Source organism: Bufo bufo, chromosome 5 (assembly GCF_905171765.1).
Source record: "Bufo bufo chromosome 5, aBufBuf1.1, whole genome shotgun sequence".
NCBI lineage: Eukaryota > Metazoa > Chordata > Amphibia > Anura > Bufonidae > Bufo > Bufo bufo.
Window position 1 is genome coordinate 72590500 of NC_053393.1, and position 19405 is coordinate 72609904.

Sequence of the window (19405 nt, forward strand, 5' to 3'; positions counted from 1 at the left end):
ATGAATTGTATAATTTTCATCTCAAATGTTTTGTACAAAATGTGTAGATATGTATAAAATAAACAGTTGCTATTTACGCCGCTCTGGACAAAGTCCTTTACAGCCTCAGAAGTACAGATTTGCCATTGCTTGAAGGAAAGTCTTCTTTCGCCTCTGTGCGGCCAGCTGTAAGACCTCCTCGGGGTTACTGGAGTTGAGCTCAGGTTGCCCTATAGCTTTTATCTATGGGGAGAGAGAGAACACAATATATAATTACTGTATGATGGACTGGAGAAACCCTGTCCAGGGCCCTCTGCTGCTTCTGTGGCTTCTGACGGCCTCCCACTACCTGCATGTAACTATTACAGCTTGGGCTACTTTCACACCTGCGTTAGGTGCGGATCCGCACCTATAATGCAAACGCTTGTATCTGTTCAGACCGGATCCGTTTGCATTACCATGAACAAAAAAATAATTTTTTTTTTTTGTTCATGATAATGCAAACTGATCTGTTTTGACTTAGGCCTCTTTCACACTTGCGTTGTCCGGATCCGGCGTGTACTCCACTTGCCGGAATTACACTCCGGATCCGGAAAAACGCAAGTGTACTGAAAGCATTTGAAGACGGAACAGTCTTCAAAATGCTTTCAGTGTTACTATGGCACCCAGGACGCTATTAAAGTCCTGGTTGCCATAGTGGGAGCGGGGGAGCGGTATACTTACAGTCTGTGCGGCTCCCGGGGCGCTCCAGAGTGACGTCAGAGCGCCCCATGCGCATGGATGACGTGTCCAATGCGATCACATGATCCATGCGCTTGGGGCGTCCTGACGTCACTCTGGAGCGCCCCGGGAGCCGCACAGATGGTAAGTATACTGCTCCCCCGCTCCCCACTACACTTTACCATGGCTGCCAGGACTTTAGCGTCCCGGCAGCCATGGTAACCACTCTGAAAAAGCTAAATGTCGGCTCCGGCAATGCGCCGAAACGACGTTTAGCTTAAGTCCGGATCAATGCCTTTCAATGGGCATTAATTCCGGATCCGGCCTTGCGGCAAGTGTTCCGGATTTTTGGCCGGAGCAAAAAGCGCAGCATGCTGCGGTATTTTCTCCGGCCAAAAAACGTTCCGGAACTGAAGACATCCTGATGCATCCTGAACGGATTTCTCTCCATTCAGAATGCATGGGGATAATCCTGATCAGGATTCTTCCGGCATAGAGTCCCGACGACGGAACTCTATGCCGGAAGAAAAGAATGCAAGTGTGAAAGAGCCCTTACACTGAGTCAATGGGAGGTGGATCCGTTTTCAATTGCACCATATTGTGTCAGTGAAAACGGATCCGTCCCCATTTTGTAAATCAGGACGGATCCGTTTGGCTCCAGATCGTCAGGCGGACATCAAAACGCTGCAAGCAGCCTCCAGAGCAGAATGGCGACTGAACGGAGGCAAACTGATGCATTCAGAATGTATTGGGGCTGAACTGATCTGTTTTGGGCCGCTTGTGAGAGCCCTGAAACAGATCTCACAAGCTGACCCAGAAACACTAATGTGAAAGTAGCCTAATAAAGTATATAAATAATAAATATATGAAGTGAACAAGAGTTTAACATCCTCATTCACTTTATGTTGGACATATATACACCATGCCTTTCCTGTTGCAGCAATGCCATGGCGCTTCAGTTTGAATTTAATTCATTGCATTGTCCAGTTCCGTAGCTCTATGTGATGCCAGTCATGGGTACGGGCAGCTGAACTATCATTTGGTTGACTATCGCACCCGACTCCCCTGTACACACACACACCTGTGGGAAGTTTCTGCCAGGCAGCTTATCTTGTCAAGCACATGCTGAAATCCAAAATGTCCTCTGATCCCCTAATGCACATTACACGCAGACTGAAAAAGAATAAGTGAATAGGCTTCAAAGTATCTGGAGAAGAATAACTTACCGCTATTTGTCTCTTATCCATCTCTCCTCTTTTATGATGCAAGTCTGGAGAATTGGTTAAAGAACACAAAAGTGGAGTTAAAAAAAAGTCCGCTCTAGCTCAGGTAGACGAAATGCTGCACCCAAGAGGTAATGCGCTGTGCAGAATGGTTACTGAACCAGCAACCCATCCGATTGTGACCCTTAAGAGCTGTTCACACTGCAGAAATATGGTGCGGACACCGCCCATTAGGTAACCCTGAAGGGTGTGGGCTACCATCAGTTTTCCATAAGGGGCAATACCATTTATAGTGCAGGAGCTGGCTCTAAGGGCCCTATTACACAGAGAGAGCAGACTATTGTCAGGTGGGAAGTGTTCGCCTCCCCCACCCACCAATTGCCTGCTCGCTAGAGGAGGAGGAGACCGCTGCTATTACATGCAGCGATCTCCTCCTCAGTATAGGGACAAGTGATCGCTAATACATCACTCCTCCCTATACTGTCTCATTGTTTTCTGCCGACAAACTAGGATTTTTTTAACGTTTAAAAGATCCCGATGAACAAGCATCATCGGGTAATCGGTGGCATTGCTCGTTAGTCATTTTAGCAATCTGCCCGTGTAATAGGGCCTTTAGTGAGGAGATGATGGGTGTATCTGATACTGTCCTCAACCTTTAATATACAGCTCCTGCATCAAACTCTCTACTACCCTTGTATTTATATTTCCTAGGCCTTGAACACATTGCCTCCTGCCCCTGAATTAGAAAGGAATTTGTTGCATCTCATTTTAGACACCTATATAAGAAAGTAGGGATCGACCGATTATCGGTTTGGCCGATATTATCGGCCGATATTGAGGATTTTGAACGTTATCGGCATAAATTTTGCCGATATACCGATAACGTATGGGGAACACAGAACGCGCTGCTGACAGCGCTCTCTGTGTTCCCTCCGCAGCACAGGGGAGAAGGAAGCAGTGTCTCCTCCCCCTGTGCTGCTGCTGCCGCCAATGAGGGGATAGAACATAAGAGGAGGGGAGGGGCTGTGGCCGCTGCGCCACCAATGAAGATAAGCCTCTCATTCATTCATATACAGGAGGCGGGAGCTGGCTGCAGAATCACATAGCCGGCTCCCGACCTCTATGAGCAATAGCTGCGGTCCGCGGTAGTTAACTCCTCAGGTGCCGCGGATCGCAGCTACCGCTGATAGAGGTCGGGAGCCGGCTATGTGATTCTGCAGCCAGCTCCCGCCTCCTGTATATGAATGATCGATAGACTTATCTTCATTGGTGGCGCAGTGCGCCCCCCCAAGCCCCCCAGTATTAATCATTGGTGGCGCAGTGCGCCCCCCCCCACCCCCATCCCGGCCAATAGTAAAAACATTGGTGGCGCAGTGCGCCCCCCCCCCCCCCACCCAGTATTAATCATTGGTGGCAGTGGCCACAGGATCCCCTCTCCCCTGCTCCTCCGATCGGAGCCCCAGCTGTGTAAGCCTGGGGCTCCGATCGGTTACCATGGCAGCCAGGACGCTACTGAAGCCCTGGCTGCCATGTTCAGCTCCATGCTGCTGTGTGCACAAAGCACAGAGCAGCAGGGACAGTGTGAGATCCTATTCACCCTGATAGAGATCTATCAGGGTGAATAGGACAAAGGTTCTAGTCCCTAAGGGGGTTAAAAGTTAGTAAAAAAAAAACCACAAAAATATTAAGTATAAATGAAAAAGATTTATAAAAAACAAATACACTTTAACAATAAACAAAAAAAATACACATTAACAATAAACATATTAATTTTCAGCAGATTTGTGTAGGAATTTTTTTTTTTCTCAAAAATGAAAATTCCCAGAATATCGGTATAAATTATCGGCTATCGGCCTGAAAGTTCACAAATTATCGGTATCGGCCCTAAAAAATCAATATCGGTCGATCCCTATAAGAAAGTAAAAAATACACTTCACCCCCCGGGGCATAGCTTAAAAAAAAAAATTATTCCTGGAAAACCTCTTTATGGAAGCAGGCTGTGGGAATTAAATAAACAGAAAATTCATACTTCCCTGCTGCTCCGGGCCTCCACGTTCCTGTCCCCATGCTGTTTACACCCAGTGCTGCAAGGACATGGTCCCATGCTCCACTGCAGCCAATGACTGGCTGTAGTGGTCACATGCTGCTTGTGGTAACGTCATTGCTAAAGCCAGTTATTCACCGGAGCGGCGGGTAACAGGCAAGTACAAATTTTCTCTTCACTGAGGCAGTGTGCGGATATTAGACAAAAAAGTTATTATTCCTGGAAAACCCCTTTAAGAAGTGTGACAAAATAAGGCAACCAATATGTGGTATAAAGTTAGACAAAAGGATCTAGCTGTGCACTAAATTTACCATCCGACATGAGCTGCTGTGATAAAATGAACCTCAGACGAGCGAGTGTCACGCTCCGGACTCGCAGGGCGGCACCTGGCCTGACCTCCCAGCACTGCCAGGGCCACATAGCGCTATGTAACTCTTAGAGGTCTGGAATGTGTCAGTGTTAGGCCTCTTTCACACGGGCGTTGCGGGTGACGTGCAGGATTTTATTTTTTCCCGCGAGTGCAAAGCGTTTTAATGCGTTTTGCACGCGCGTCAGAAAAATCGGCATGTTTGGTACCCAGACCCAAGCTTCTTCACAGAAGTTCGGGTTTGGGATCGGTATTCTGTAGATTTTAATATTTTCTCTTATACCATTGTTATAAGGGAAAATAATAGCATTCTGTATTAAGAATGCTAAGTAAACTAGGGATGGAGGGGTTAAAAAAAATCAAATAAATCAAATAAATTTAACTCCCCTCATCCACTTGTTCGCGCTGCCCGGCTAGGAGGAAAAGGACCGTTGTTGACGTCACTGCGCTCATCACATGATCCATCACCATGGTGATGTACCATGTGATGAGCGCAGTGACGTCACCAAAAGGTCCTATTCTCCCAGGTCATCAAAGAAGAAGAAAGACGACTAGCCGGGCAGCGCGAACAAGTGGATGAGGGGAGTTTAATTATTTTGTTTATTCTTAACTCCTTACGGACACAGCCTTATTTCACCATAAGGACCAGTGTCACTTTAAGTGGTGATAACTTTAAAACGCTTTGACTTATCCAGGCCATTCTGAGATAGTTTTTTCGTCACATATTGTACTTCATGACACTGGTAAAATGAAGTTAAAAAAAAAATCATTTTTATTTATAAAAAAAATACCAAAAATTTGTAAAAAATTGCAAATTTCCAAGTTTCAATTTCTCTACCTCTATAATACATAGTAATACCTCCAAAAATAGTTATTACTTTACATTCCCCATATGTCTACTTCATGTTTGGATCATTTTGGGAATGATATTTTATTTTTTGGGGATGTTACAAGGCTTAGAAGTTTAGAAGCAAATCTTGTAAATTTTTCAAAAACCCACTTTTTAGGGACCAGTTCAGGTCTGAAGTCACTTTGTGAGGCTTACATAATAGAAACCACCCAAAAATGACCCCATCTAAGAAACTACACCCCTCAAGGTATTTAAAACTGATTTTACAAACTTTGTTAACCCTTTAGGTTTTCCACAAGAATTAATGGAAAATAGATACAATTTCAAAATTTCACTTTTCCAGATTTTCCATTTTAATATTTTTTTTTTTCCAGTTACAAAGCAAGAGTTAACAGCCAAACAAAACTCAATATTTATGGCCCCGATTCTGTAGTTTACAGAAACACCCCATATGTGGTCGTAAACTGCTGTACGGGCACACGGCAGGGCGCAGAAGGAAAGGAATGCCATACGGTTTTTGGAAGGCAGATTTTGCTGGACTGTTTTTTTTGACACCATGTGCCATTTGAAGCCCCCCTGATGCACCCCTAGAGTAGAAACTCCAAAAAAGTGACCCCATTTTAGAAACTACGGGATAGGGTTGAAGTTTTGTTGGTACTAGTTTAGGGTACATATGATTTTTGGTTGCTCTATATTACACTTTTTGTGAGGCAAGGTAACAAGAAATAGCTGTTTTGGCACCGTTTTTATTTTTTGTTATTTACAACATTCATCTGACAGGTTAGATCATGTGGTATTTTTATAGACCAGGTTGTCACGGACGCAGCGATACCTAATCTGTATACTTTTAATTTTTTTTATGCAAGTGTTACACAATGATTTCTTTTTTGAAACAAAAAAAAAATCATGTTTTAGTGTTTCCATAGTCAGAGCCATAATTTTTTCAGTTTTTGGGCGATTATGTTGGGTAGGGCATGATTTTTGCGGGATGTGATGACTGTTTGATTGCCACTATTTTGGGGTGCGTGTGACTTTTTGATTGCTTGCTATTACACTTTTTGTGATGTAGGGTGTCACAAAATGGTTTATTTAGTACAGTTTTTATTTTAAATTTTTTACGGTGTTCATTTGAGGGGTTAGGTCATGTGATATTTTTATCGAGCCGGGCGATACCTAATATGTATACTTTTTATTTATTTATGTAAGTTTTACACTATCATTTTTGAAACAAAAAAAATAAATCATGTTTTAGTGTCTCCATATTCTGAGAGCCATAGTTTTTTCAGTTTTTGGGCGATTGTCTCAGGTAGGGGCTAATTTTTTGCGGGATGAGGTGACGGTACTATTTTGGTGGGCAAACGCCTTTTTAATCGCTTGCTGTTGTACTTTTTGTGATGTAAGGTGACAAAAAAAATTGTTTATTTAGCACAGTTTTTATTTTTTACGGTGTTCATCTGAGGGGTTAGGTCATGTGATATGTTTATAGAGCCGGTTGATACGGACGCGGCAATACCCAATACGTAAAAAAAAATAATTCCCCCCTATTTTTTACCAATTTTTTTTTTACTTTATTTGGGGAAAATGACGTTTTTGTTTATTTTCACTTGAAACGTTTAATTTTTTTGGGGGAAAACTTTATTTTTTCACTTTATTTTTTGTCCCATTTTGGGACTTCAACTGTTGGGGGTCTAATCCCTTTACAATGCATTTCAATACTTCTGGGACCCCCCCCTTGTTATAAGGGAAAATAATAATGATCGGCTCCCCATCCTGATAGCCACCTAGAAACCATGCGTGAAAATCGCACCGCATCCGCACTTGCTTGCGATTTTCACGCAGCCCCATAAAATTCTAGGGGGCCTGCGTTGCGTGAAAAACGCACAATATAGAGCTGCGATTTTCACGCAACGCACAAGTGATGCGTGAATATCACCGCTCATCTGCACAGCCCCATTGAAGTGAATGGGTCCGGATTCAGTGCGGGTGCAATGCGCGAGGTGAACGCATTGCACCCGCGCGGAAAACTCGCCCGTGTGAAAGGGGCCTTTATCCAATACATTCCAGAACTGTAAGGTTTACATAGCATTATATGCTATGCTGCTTGGTCAGCATTCAAGTTTGAAAGAACCTCCAAATGAAATTTGAAGCACACAGAGGTACAGTACAGACCAAAAGACTTTTCCTGCTGTGGTTAATTCCCTTTTCTGTTAGTTAAAAAGACCAAAATGTCATGGATACTCCTCCAGGACTGTTCCCTTCAGACTTGTTCACATATGGACGTGTTTGTGGTCAAGCAGTGGCCAGACTGAACCAGAACTGTGACTTACACTACAGACACAAAGAACGAGGAAGGGACGTCCATTATGTTGTAGTCCTGGTCCTGCGCTCCACACATAGAAATGCAGAGCACTTGTAATCTGATCGTTAACATTTCACTACAGTGCTGGACTCCAGCAGAGCTCATGTACAAATCAGGGATAACACCTTCAGGGGGGCCTCAACCAGAGCAAACTGCACCCGAAAAGTGGCTCCAGCGTTACTCAGAACAACAACCAGATTCTAGGATTTTTTTATTTTCTTTTTAAGGCAGGTTTCAAACTGAATGAAGTCATCAGATCGGTTGCTGCCTAAATGGTATCTGAAACAGTTGCCCATAGCAAGTAATCCTATTCGAGTTCAGGATGGGCCATCAAGGTCTGATCATCGAGGTTCAGCTGTTTTCCAGGAGTAGCTCTGGTTCTGTAACCACACAACTCCGTCCACTGCATAGTTACTGCAGCACTGCGCCAACTCACCTCAATGAGAGCAGCGCTGCAGTAATCAGCTCCGTGCACTACACCAGTGTTCCTCAACTCCAGTCCTCAGGGCCCACCGGCGTACAAGGTTCGTGTTTTCTAAGAATTCAGTTATGGTCCGTGGTAGCGGAATCCATAACGGAATTCTTAGATAACCCGAACCTTGTACACCGGACTTGAAAACAGAAGTTCCCTCAACACTAATACTAAGGAAATCCTGAAAATGTGACCGGCGGGTGGGCCCTGAAGACTGGAGTTGAGCAACACTACACAATAGATGGAACTACCTTAGAACAGCTGATCGATTGGGGTGTCAGACCCCTGCCGAGCAGATATTTATGGCCTATCATGATAGCGGTCAATATAAAAACACTGAATAAACCTTTTTGGGAAAGTTGCATGTGTACCCCCATATTTTATTTTTTTCAAAAAAGTTTCTTTTGGTCAGCTTTTTTTTTTTTTTAAACTAAAATCCAGCTGTGACATGTTGGCCAATACGAAAATACAAAAAGCCCTACAATCAAAAGCATGTCTTGTGGCGTTTTAAGACCCATGCCTGGCGTATTTTTGTCCCCTTGGCATTTTTTTTTTTCCAAGTGTGCCATTTTTTCACAAATTTTTCCAGATTTTCCTCAACACCCTAAAAATATCTAGCATGGAAGCACCCTAAACGTAATGTGTCATATATGTGTCATATATATATATATAATTTTTTTTTAAACTTATTTTCCAATCCTTTTTATGATGGTAGTTTTTTCATAGTATTCAAAGATGCTTTACAGTGGCCACATGGGCCATAAAACAGTGTAATCTGGAGAGGACTGACACATTTTGGAGAGTGTTGTGAGCATGCTCTGTGACCTGGGCAGAGATCACAGTGCAAGATGGGGATGAGGCGAGCGCAGACCATCACTAATTAGCGATTGGTGTGATTATCTATCTATCTATCTAATAGGCATTAGCTTTCGGCCTCTTGCACACGACCGTATGCCCTCCGAGACATACAGTCCATATGTCCCGGAGCGGCATCAATCGTGCGCACGGGAGTACACACGCACGTCGGGCCGCCTGCAGGGCTATTGTCCCGCATTAATATGATCATATGAGTGCAGGACAATAGTCCCGCGGGCGGCCCGACATGCACAGCATCATTGTTATCTATGATGCTGTGTGCTCCCGTGCGCACGATCAATGCCGCTCCGGGACATATGGACTGTATGTCTCGGAGGGCATACGGTCGTGTGCAAGGGCCCTTAAATGTAACCCTCTCTATGAAATTATAGGGAGTCTGTAAGCAGTTTTGACCTCGCTAAACTGCTGACAAGACTAAGTATAATTTTTGTGGAGCTTTTATTATCAGTAGTGTAAATAAATGGATTTTTATACTTACTGTAAAATCCTTTTCTCTTCTGTTCATTGGGGACCCGGGAATGACCATGGGTATAGCTGCTGTCACTAGGAGGTGGACACTAGGTGTGTTAGTTCCTCCCACCAGGACCTAAGCTAAGATAGTGTGTACAAGGGCAGTGGGAGAAATAACCATGAAAGAACTATGCAAGAACCCAGAACCGATCAATCCCCAAACTGGGAGAAAGATCGACAAAGGAAAAATGGTAACTGGGTGGGAACGGTGTCCCTCAATGAACAAAAAAGAAAAGGATACTGCAAGTACAAAAAGGATTGAGCATGATAACATCCAACATGCCCAATACTTTCTTGCCCAGACATCAAGGCTATAACAAACTGATGGTCCCTGCCCCGAGGGCCACACCTAAACAATGAGGGAGCAAATGATAAAGGAAGTGGAGTTCTTCCTCTTCAGTATCTAGAAGACAGGATTTGATGGAGAACAAGAGAGAAATAGCATATAGAAGTCTCTGAAGTGCTGAAGGTTTCTGATCCCTGCTCATTTACAGCCACTGTGAAACTACAGCTCCCAGCATGCACACATACTCAGCTATTCTTGTATTTCCCGCAAAACTAAAAGGAGGATTCTGGGAGTTGTAGTTTCAGATCTGCTGCAGTACCAGCGGTTGCTGATCCCTGTCTTCTATGCCAGGGTTATCAGCACTTGAAGTCTCAGTATGCAATAGCTGTAGTCCCACGGCCTCATGACAACACTTTGCTGTTTGTACTCTGCCCTTGTTCAGACTTGGCAGAAGGACAGTAGAGAAGATTTAGCAATAGCCCCCCCCTATGTGCGTACAGATACTGGAGCCCCACCAACTTTTCCCATCACATTTGTATGTGACAGAAAAGGTGTCACCATAGTTAGGTCATCCACAGGGCCGGACTGGGAACTTAAAGTGGCCCCCATATTGAAAGCAGGTCGAAATTGACAGAAGGCAGGGCAACACAAGTAGGCAGAGGTCAGCACTAGATACTGCCCCAGAAGCTGTACCTCTGAGGTGTCCATCAATAGCTGCACGTTCTGTCCTCCTCCAGTTGTCTCTTCAGCCGCTGGCCAGGTATATGAGTACCTGATGCTCCCAGTGTTATTCACAGCCGAGAGCATGTACCCAGCCAGCGGCAGGAAGGAGGACTTGGGCATCGGCCCACCAGGAAATTTCCCTATAGGGTCTATGGCCAGTCCGCCCCTGGCCACCAGCAGCAATGTAACGCAAAGAAGGATACGTGTCAAATACTCCAGTAGGGTAACATCCCAGATGTAGTCGTAGTAGGAATCCATTGCATCGTGGCTGAAAAATAAATCAGGATACAGAATATTACATATTTTCCACATCATGTCGTACAAGAAAAATATTAGAGACCAGATAATAAAGGAGGTAAGGTTGTAAGAGAATTATACCCATTTAGTGCCAGTACATTCCTTTGGGAAAGTGTACCCGTCATAGTGACACATCAAAGGTCTCAAAACAAGGAACAAGAAACGCTGGCACAGAAGGCCATCTCTCCTCGCTGCAGAAGACGGATTGGAGACAGACTTATAGACTTTCCCTTGCGTCTTCAACAGGAGAAGACACAGCAATCAGTGTGCGCTTCGGGCTCCTCGTCTCAACGATCTTTGGAGGTCTCAGACATCAGACCCCCACCAGTCAAATCCTTTGATACATCAAGTTTGTTAGTAGTAGTAGTAGAGACACACTCTAATGATTGAACAGAACTTCGGCCAGTGGGAAGCATCCAACTTTTCCTGCTGTGTGAAGGACAAAGAAAATTATATTTGCAGCAGTAACATTTCTGACACCCTGGAGACACATGCCTTGGGGAGGGAGGAGGTGATCCATGAAACACGGGCCAAGCGAGGGCAGCATTTCCCAGACTGACCTCTGATCACTGCATCATAGTGATTTATAATGCTGTGAGTTCCAGTCTGACCGCGGGTCTACTGTCCTGTACTTACAGCATCATTTCAGCACAGGGCAGTAGACCCACAATTGGGCTGGACCTCACTGCACAAATCACTATGATGCAGTTGAGTTCAGGATAGACAAGCAGTGGTTGGTCCGGGAAAAGCAGTTGTCACAGACTGTGTTGCACGAAAGCAGTCTAATAGGAAAGCCGACTCAGGCCAAGAGGACCTTGGTTCAGACCTGGTAGCTACATTGATGGATGTTGGTTATTAGGGTTGGTACTGTCTGGGCTTACTATTAACTGTTCTTATAGTTTTCATTTCGGTGTGTTTTCCAGTTTGGTTCCTGGGTTATTCTAGTCTTGATTATTGGAGTAGATTTTTTTTTTCATTTTGGCATTGCCATATTGTTCAATTATTTTAAAGAAGACCTGACACCACTCCTGACATACCTGTACTTTCACACTAGCGTTTTTGTTTTCCGGTATTGAGTTCCATCCTAGGGGCTCAATACCAGAAAAGAACTGATCAGTTTCATCCTAATGCATTCTGAATGGAGAGCAATCCGTTCAGTCCCTCTTACTGTATGCTGCAGTTTTCTCTCCGGCCAAAAGTACTGAACACCTGCCAAAATGCCGGATCCGGCATTCTTTTTTTTTATTGAAATGTATTAGTGCCGGATCTGGCATTAAGTGTTCCGGCAAAACGGATCTTGCTTTCCAGTCTGCGCATACCTTTAAAAAATAAAAAAAAATTAAAAAAAATAATACCGGATCCGTTTTTCCAGATGACACCGGAGAGACGGATCCGGTATTTCAATGCATTTGTCAGACGGATTCGGATCCGTCTGACAAATGTCATCAGTTTAGGTCCGGATTGTTTGCCGCAAGTGTGAAAGTACCCTTAATAGCTGCATGCATTCCCCATGTAATAACCCCCCCACACCAACTAGTTACCTCCCCTCGGTACCCTTACTGCAGACTGCTAGCAATTCATTCCCAACTTCTAGTAGAAATAATAAAGGAACGGCACAACATACAGACATAAGAATAGATGCTCCAGGATTGTTATTACATGGGGAATGCATGGAGATATTAAAACAGGCAGGTCAGGAGTGGTGACAGGTCCTCTTTAAATTGATTTTGCAAATTTCATCTTGTCTATATGTACCCTATAGCTTTTACTTCATTATAAAGTATGGACATTGCAGGTCAGTGAAGGAATTAAAGCATCTGCAAACCTGTGTAATAGGAACTCAGGATTGATACAGAATCATAGGCCGTGTCTTACATGTCTCTGGCTTTGGGGGTGGAAGAAAGTCCCTGCAGGCCGTAGAATACAATTTGCCATTGACACGGTGTACGTTACCTATTTTGTTCTTGCAGGGCTTTAAAGGCAGTCTTATAATCAACTTCTCTGAGGAACTGGCAAAGTATGGCCACCTATACAGAGAATAATATTACAATTCATACACAAGAGCCACATTGATGCCGCAGGACACTGGATGCAGCTAATTCATACCTGTGTGTGGCAGTTCAACATGGAGCAGCATTTTATCATCCTCTTAATCACCTATGGATAAAATAATAATTTGGAGAAATTAGAGGCTTTCCAGGAGTACTCATGACACATCTTCAATATCTGATAAGTGGAGATCTGATTCTCGGCACCCCTGCCAATCAATTTTTCAAAGAGGTCAAAGCCTCTTCCTGGGCCAGTGACATCACGTTCATCGATCAAATGGCCTGGGTGCAGCTCAGTCCCATTCAACTAAATGGGTCTGGGGTGCAATACCAAATACAGCCACTCTACAATGTACGGCACTGTGCTGTGAGAAGGCTGACCACCTCCAGTCAAATATTTAGTCCCCTTTGAGACGAGCGAGTGTCACGCTCCGGACTCGCAGCGCAGCACCTGTCCAGAAATTCCAGCATTGCTGGGGTTGCATAGCATTATATTGATTTATGATGCTATGTAACCCTTAGAGGTCTGGAGTGTACTGGATAACACTGACATAATGCTGTCCGTGTTATCCAAAACATTCCAGAACTGTAAGGGTTACATAGCATCATAAATCAATATAATGCTATGCGACCCCGGCAGTGCTGGAAGTTTAGGACGGGAGCTGCGCTGCGAGCCTGGAGCGTGACACTCGCTCGTCTGAAACCAGCCTTATGCCTCATGCAGACGTCCGTTTCAGTTTTGGATTAGTGGTAACACGGACCGTGTTCAATCCGTGACAGATCCGTGTTGGGTCCGTTTTTTACTGTCCGTGTTTCACTGACACTGAACAGCTGAAAAATAATTTTCAAAGCATCTCTTCTTAATGATCCGTGAAATACGGATGCAACACTGATGGCATCCGTGTTGCATCCGTGTTTTTCACGGACCCATAGACTATAATAGGCGCGAGGGATCCGGGAACACGGACCAAGATAGGACATGCATCCGTGCTGAAAACACGGACCCACAGACCGTCCAAAAACACTGGTGTGTGAATACACACATTCAAATGAATGGGGACGTGTGCTGTCCGCGGAGAACACAGACAGCACACGTACATGAGAATGAGGCTTTAGGACCTATCCTAACGATAAGCTATCAATATACGACTCCTGGAAAACCCGCTTAATAGAAAGAAAATATTTCCTATTCACAAGCTCATATCTGGAAAACAATGGACTAGGCTGAGGCTGCCGAGACGCAGTGCGACATTGTTATTTTCTGGTTTGCAGAGTATATAAAGCGCTTGGTTTGTGTCTCCTCACCTGGTCTGTGTAGACATCTGGTGGAACTTGCTTGGTGAAGAAATCCGAGGACACGGCCCCTGCCTGCAGATAATAGTTCAGAGCAGCAGAATACTGATTGGTGGCTGTACCAAGAAAGAAAGAAGACACTTCTAGAATTGGTTGTGCCTCATTAACACTCTTCAGTCATCACGTCATATACATGGCATGCTGCTGTTTTTTTGCTCTTAAAAAATTCCTGGAAGTATTACATAAAGAAGCCATGCCATAGCCGAAGCTAGAAAAGAAGCTGCTGCTGTGGCAGGCACCCACTCCGAACCATCAGTCCTTATTTTTGCATGTCTCTTGAACATACCAAGAAGACCTTTGTAGAAAAATGATAATTACACTCACCGGTAATTTGATTTTCCAGAGTCCATGACAGCACCAGGAGAGAGGGTCCCAGGACAAGAAACCCACAGGTAGGGTTGAGCGAACGCGAACTGTAAAGTTCGGGTTCGTACCGAACTTTATGATTTTTTTTTTGACCCCGGACCCGAACATTTTTGTAAAAGTTCGGGTTCGGCTCTTTCTTGGAGCTTTTTGAAAGGCTGCAGAGCAGCCAATCAACAAGCGTTTAACTTGTGTGCCCTTAGAAGCCATCACATAGCATGGCTGTGATTGGCCAGTGTAGCATGTGACCCAGCCTCTATATAAACCGGAGTCACGTAGCGATGCATGTCACTCCGCTGTGACTAGTGTAAGGAGATGATGGGGATTTCAGGGAGAGAATAGGAGAGAATCTTTGTTCAGAACTTGAATCTAACTCCGCGATCTACTTACATTTAGTTGTGTGGGTGCAGGGCACAATCTTTTTACCCTGCCCTGAGCCCAGTGACCGAAAAAAATAAAAAACTTTTATCCGTCTGTTAGTTAGGTGGGGGGGGGGGGGGGGTTATTTTATGCAAGCTCAGCGCACCAGCACTGCATCTGTGCTTTTGTGACATTGAAATCCAAGCTTGAAAAACTGCACTAATAATCTGGTTTTAAAATTTTTTGGGGCAATATACAACATCTGGTGCATTTGCAGGATTAGTCAGTGTGCAATTTAAGCTAGAAATACAGCCATAATTTTCTGGGTTTTTAAAAACGCACCTTTTTTTTTTTTTGCCAAAATCCACTATTTTACAAATCTGCACGTGTGAAATTCAAGTTGAATATATACAGCTTTCATATTCTGTTAGTAAAAAAAAAACAACACACTTTTTGGCAATATCCAACATCTGGATTAGTCAGTGTGCAGCCATAATTTTCTGGGTTTTTAAAAACACACTTTTTTGCCAAAATACACAATTTTTCTGGCCTTGCACTATCAGCATGTGTGAAATTCAAGGGTTATATACCACTGTCATATTCAGTTAAACAAAAACCCGTTTTGGGCAAAAAAAAAAGTAAATTTTGCAGCCTTTGCTGCATAGGTCCTTGTGAGATGCATACTTTAGATACTGTGGTTCTATTCAGGTATTTGAAATACAGCCATTTTGGGCAAACAAATGTAATTGCGGCCTAGTCTGTGAGATACACCCTGTACATACTGTCGTTCTATTCTGCTATTAATAAAACACCCATTTAGGGCAAGATCCTAAATTTGAGAAATATGAGGAGAGCATCAAATAAGGGACGTGGCCCAGGTCGTGGTGCTGCTGGTGGAGCTCCTGTTGCAGGGAGAGGATGTGGTCGATCTGTGCCAGCTACACGCACAAGTGAAACCCCTTCCTCAGGTGCGAGTAGGCGACAGAACCTGCAGTGGTATTTGGTCGGGGCTAATGCGGCTCTATGAATGGTGAGGCCAGAACAAGTACAGGCCATAGTAGATTGGGTTGCTGACAGTGCCTCCAGTTCCTTCACATTGTATCCCACCACGCCTCCTGCTGAAAGATCAGAGTTGGCACCTGCAGCCGATGTCCATTAGTCTTTCACCTCACCCCCTTGCAAATCAGCCAAGCAGTCTGAGCCCCAAGTCATGCAGCAGTCTCTTCTGCTTTTTGATGACTCTGTTAGCAGGGTTTCCCAGGGCCATCCACATAGCCCTGCCCCAGAAGTGGAAGAGATTGAGTGCACCGATGCCCAACTACTTATCTTTCAAGATGAGTACATGGGAGGACCATCGCAGCACGTCTCGGATAATGACGAAACACAGGTGCCAACTGCTGGGGCTTTCGAAAGTGTGCAGACCGAGAAGGAGGGCAGGGGTTAAGACTGGGTGGAAGATGATGTGGAGGACGATGAGGTCCTCGACCCCCACATGGAATCAAGGTCATGTGAGTGAGATGAGTCAGGGACAGGACTCATCTCAGGTTAATTTGCATATGTATCAAATCGTTTCTTTTTACACAATAAAAGCACACAGCTATGGGGACTGGGTATTGCAGATGTGCTAGCGGCCATCTAGCAGCCCATGTCCTCAGCATTATACACAAAATCCCGGTGACAGATGCCCTTTAAAGGGCGCTTTAACCAAGGCCTGAAGGACCCTTGCGACCCTATCCCGGGGTGTTTCTAGTAACAGCCTTACAAAATCTAGCAATTAGAGGATGTGCAGCCAAACTTGAATCAAACAGGACACTTAGGGCCGAAATGTCAACTTTTAAAGGTACTTAAGGCCAACCCTCTATCTAACCCCCTCTGGAGAAATTCTAAAATCCTTGGAATGCTAAGCTGACAGGAAGGGGAAGGAGGAACCCCTAAAAACTTAAAGAAAACTGACCATACTCTAGCGTATATGCCTGTAGTCACTTTCTTCCTACTCTTTAATAAGGTAGAGACTACCGAACCCGATAGCCCCTTCCAGATCAGAAGAGACCTTTCAAAAACCATGCCATCAAGTAAAGGCCCCTGACTAGGGGATGTATTACTGGGCCCTGAGACCCAGGAGATCCAGAATCTCCATAAGCACCCATTGCTCCCTGACCGACAGTTGTCTTAACCAGATGAACCATGCTCAACCGGGCCAAAAGGGGGCTATCAAAATCACAGAAACTCTGTCCTCGTTTATTTTTTTAACACTTTGTAAATTAACTGCAACGGAGGGAATGCATACAGAAGACCCCTGACTCAGGGCTGGAGGAAGGCATCTACTGCTGTGGGAGAATCTCCTGGACAAAGGAAAAAGAACCTTCTCACCTTCCTGTTCCTTTTCGTAGTGAAGAGGTCTATATCTGGCAACCCCCACAGACTTACTATTTTGGCAAAGACCTCCTGATTCAATGACCATTCCCCCTGGTCTAGCCTGTGTCGACTCAGGTAGTCAGCTTTCCAATTGTCTACATCTCTGATATGTAGGGCTGACACAACACCTTCCCCTCCAACAAGGAGAAAATCTGACTCGCAATTTCTATCAACTCTATGGATCGGGTTCTCCCCTGATGATTCAAGTAAGCCACCACGGAACCATTGTCGGACAAAACCTTTAAATGTCGGTTCTGAAGCCAAGGTACAATCTCCCGCAAAGCATTCAGAACCGCCGTCGATTCTTTTTCGTTGGAAGAAATCTCCTAATCTGAGCTGTCCCAGGAACCCTAAAAAACTTTGTCCAGATCATGGGCCCCTGCACCAGCCACCACTCCAGCGACCGACGGTTCTCCCTGGAGATCAGAATCTTGTTGTCCAGCTCCTCCAGTCTCCCTGACCAAGACTGGAGAATCTCCCACTGGAGACACCTGGAATGAGCCTGTGCCCACAGAACTGCGAAAATGCAAGAAGTTAAGGTACCTAGGATGGACATACACCTACACACACCTGGTAAAATGTCAGGTTTCTGTGATGTAAAAAAATGAGACAAAGATAAATAATTTCAGGACTTTTTTCCACCTTTAATGTGACCTATAAACTGTACAACTCAATTGAAAAACAAACTGAAATCTTTTAGGTAGAAGGAAGAAAAAATATAAAAATAATATGGTTGCATAAGTGTGCACACCCTTAAACTAATACTTTGTTGAAGCACCTTTTGATTTTATTACAGCACTCAGTCTTTTTGGGTATGAGTCTATCAGCATGGCACATTTTGACTTGGCAAGATTTGCCCACTCTTCTTTGCTTTGCAAAAACACTCCAAATCTGTCAGATTGCGAGGGCATCTCCTGTGCACAGCCCTCTTCAGATCACCCCATAGATTTTCAATCGGATTCAGGTCTGTGCTCTGGCTGGGCCATTCCAAAACTTTAATCTTCTTTTGCTGAAGCCATTCCTTCGTTGATTTGGATGTATGCTTTGGGTCGTTGTCATGCTGAAAGATAAAGTTCCTGAAGGTTTTGTGCCAATATTGACTGGTATTTGGAACTGTTCATAATTCCCTGTAGCTTAAAGGGAACCTGTCATGTGGATATTTGATTATAATCTAATTATATACAATCATTAACTACTAAAAAGTGCCTTAGATGTATTCACTTACTGGTGTGACAGATGGTTACCTCATAATATACACACAAAGATGCCACATGCCGCATGCTAATGAGCTGATTTGAGTCCAGCGTGATGTCATTGAGTCCAGCGTTTATTTAATTAACAGCTATAGCCACTCCCCTGCCCACCTGCTGCTGATTCATATGGAAAAAAACCATCAATTAGCAGCAGGTAGGCGGGGAGAGTCAGGAGCTCATGAATATTCAGGACTCATCATTATGAGCTGGAGCTTTTCAATACAAGATGTTGGCAGATTGACTGGGTCAATTAAAGAAAGTGACCCAGCATTTTGCTAAGAGAATCAGTCACTTATTTATGTTGCACTTAGTTAGGACATTATAAAACTGGTGACAGGTTCCCTTTAACTAAGGCCCCTGTTCAAGCTGAAGAAAAACAGCCCCAAAGCATGATGCTGCCACCACCATGCTTCACTGTGGGTATGGTGTTCTTTTGGTGATGTGCAGTGTTGTTTTTGGCCAAACATATCTTTTGGAATTATGGCCAAAAAGTTCAACCTTGGTTTCATCAGACCATAACACCTTTTCCAACATGCTTTTGGGAGACTTCAGATGTGTTTTTGCAAAATGTAGCCTGGCTTGGATGTTTTTCGTCGTAAGAAAAGGCTTTCGTCTTGCCACTCTACCCCATAGCCCAGACATATGAGGAATACGGGAGATTGTCGTCACATGTACCACACAGCCAGTACTTGCCAGATATTCCGGCAGCTCCTTTAATGTTGCTGTAGGCCTCTTGGTAGCTTCCCAGACCAATTTTCTTCTCATCTTTTCATGAATGGAGGGACGTCCAGTTCTTGGTAATGTCACTGTTGTGCCATATTTTCTCCACTTGATGATGACTGTCTTCACTGTGTTCCATGGTGTATCTAATGCCTTGGAAATTCTTTTGTACCCGTCTCCTGACTGA

General features: G+C 44.3%; 1 protein-coding gene across 2 annotated transcripts in view; it reads right to left on the minus strand.

Annotated features, from left to right (window-relative positions):
• Window positions 1-19405, minus strand: part of INTS8 (integrator complex subunit 8) — a 98690-nt gene continuing 79285 nt past the window's right edge. Inside the window, exons 23-28 of one of the 2 annotated variants that reach the window (XM_040432310.1) lie at window positions 14060-14163; window positions 12813-12863; window positions 12660-12733; window positions 10613-10677; window positions 1926-1969; window positions 1-222 (exon numbers count right to left, since the gene is read on the minus strand). In XM_040432310.1, the coding sequence (XP_040288244.1) occupies window positions 106-222; window positions 1926-1969; window positions 10613-10677; window positions 12660-12733; window positions 12813-12863; window positions 14060-14163 (455 nt within the window). In that variant the 3' untranslated portion in view covers window positions 1-105. The remainder of the gene's footprint in view (window positions 223-1925; window positions 1970-10612; window positions 10678-12659; window positions 12734-12812; window positions 12864-14059; window positions 14164-19405) is intronic. The other variant, XM_040432311.1, reaches the window with a different exon arrangement.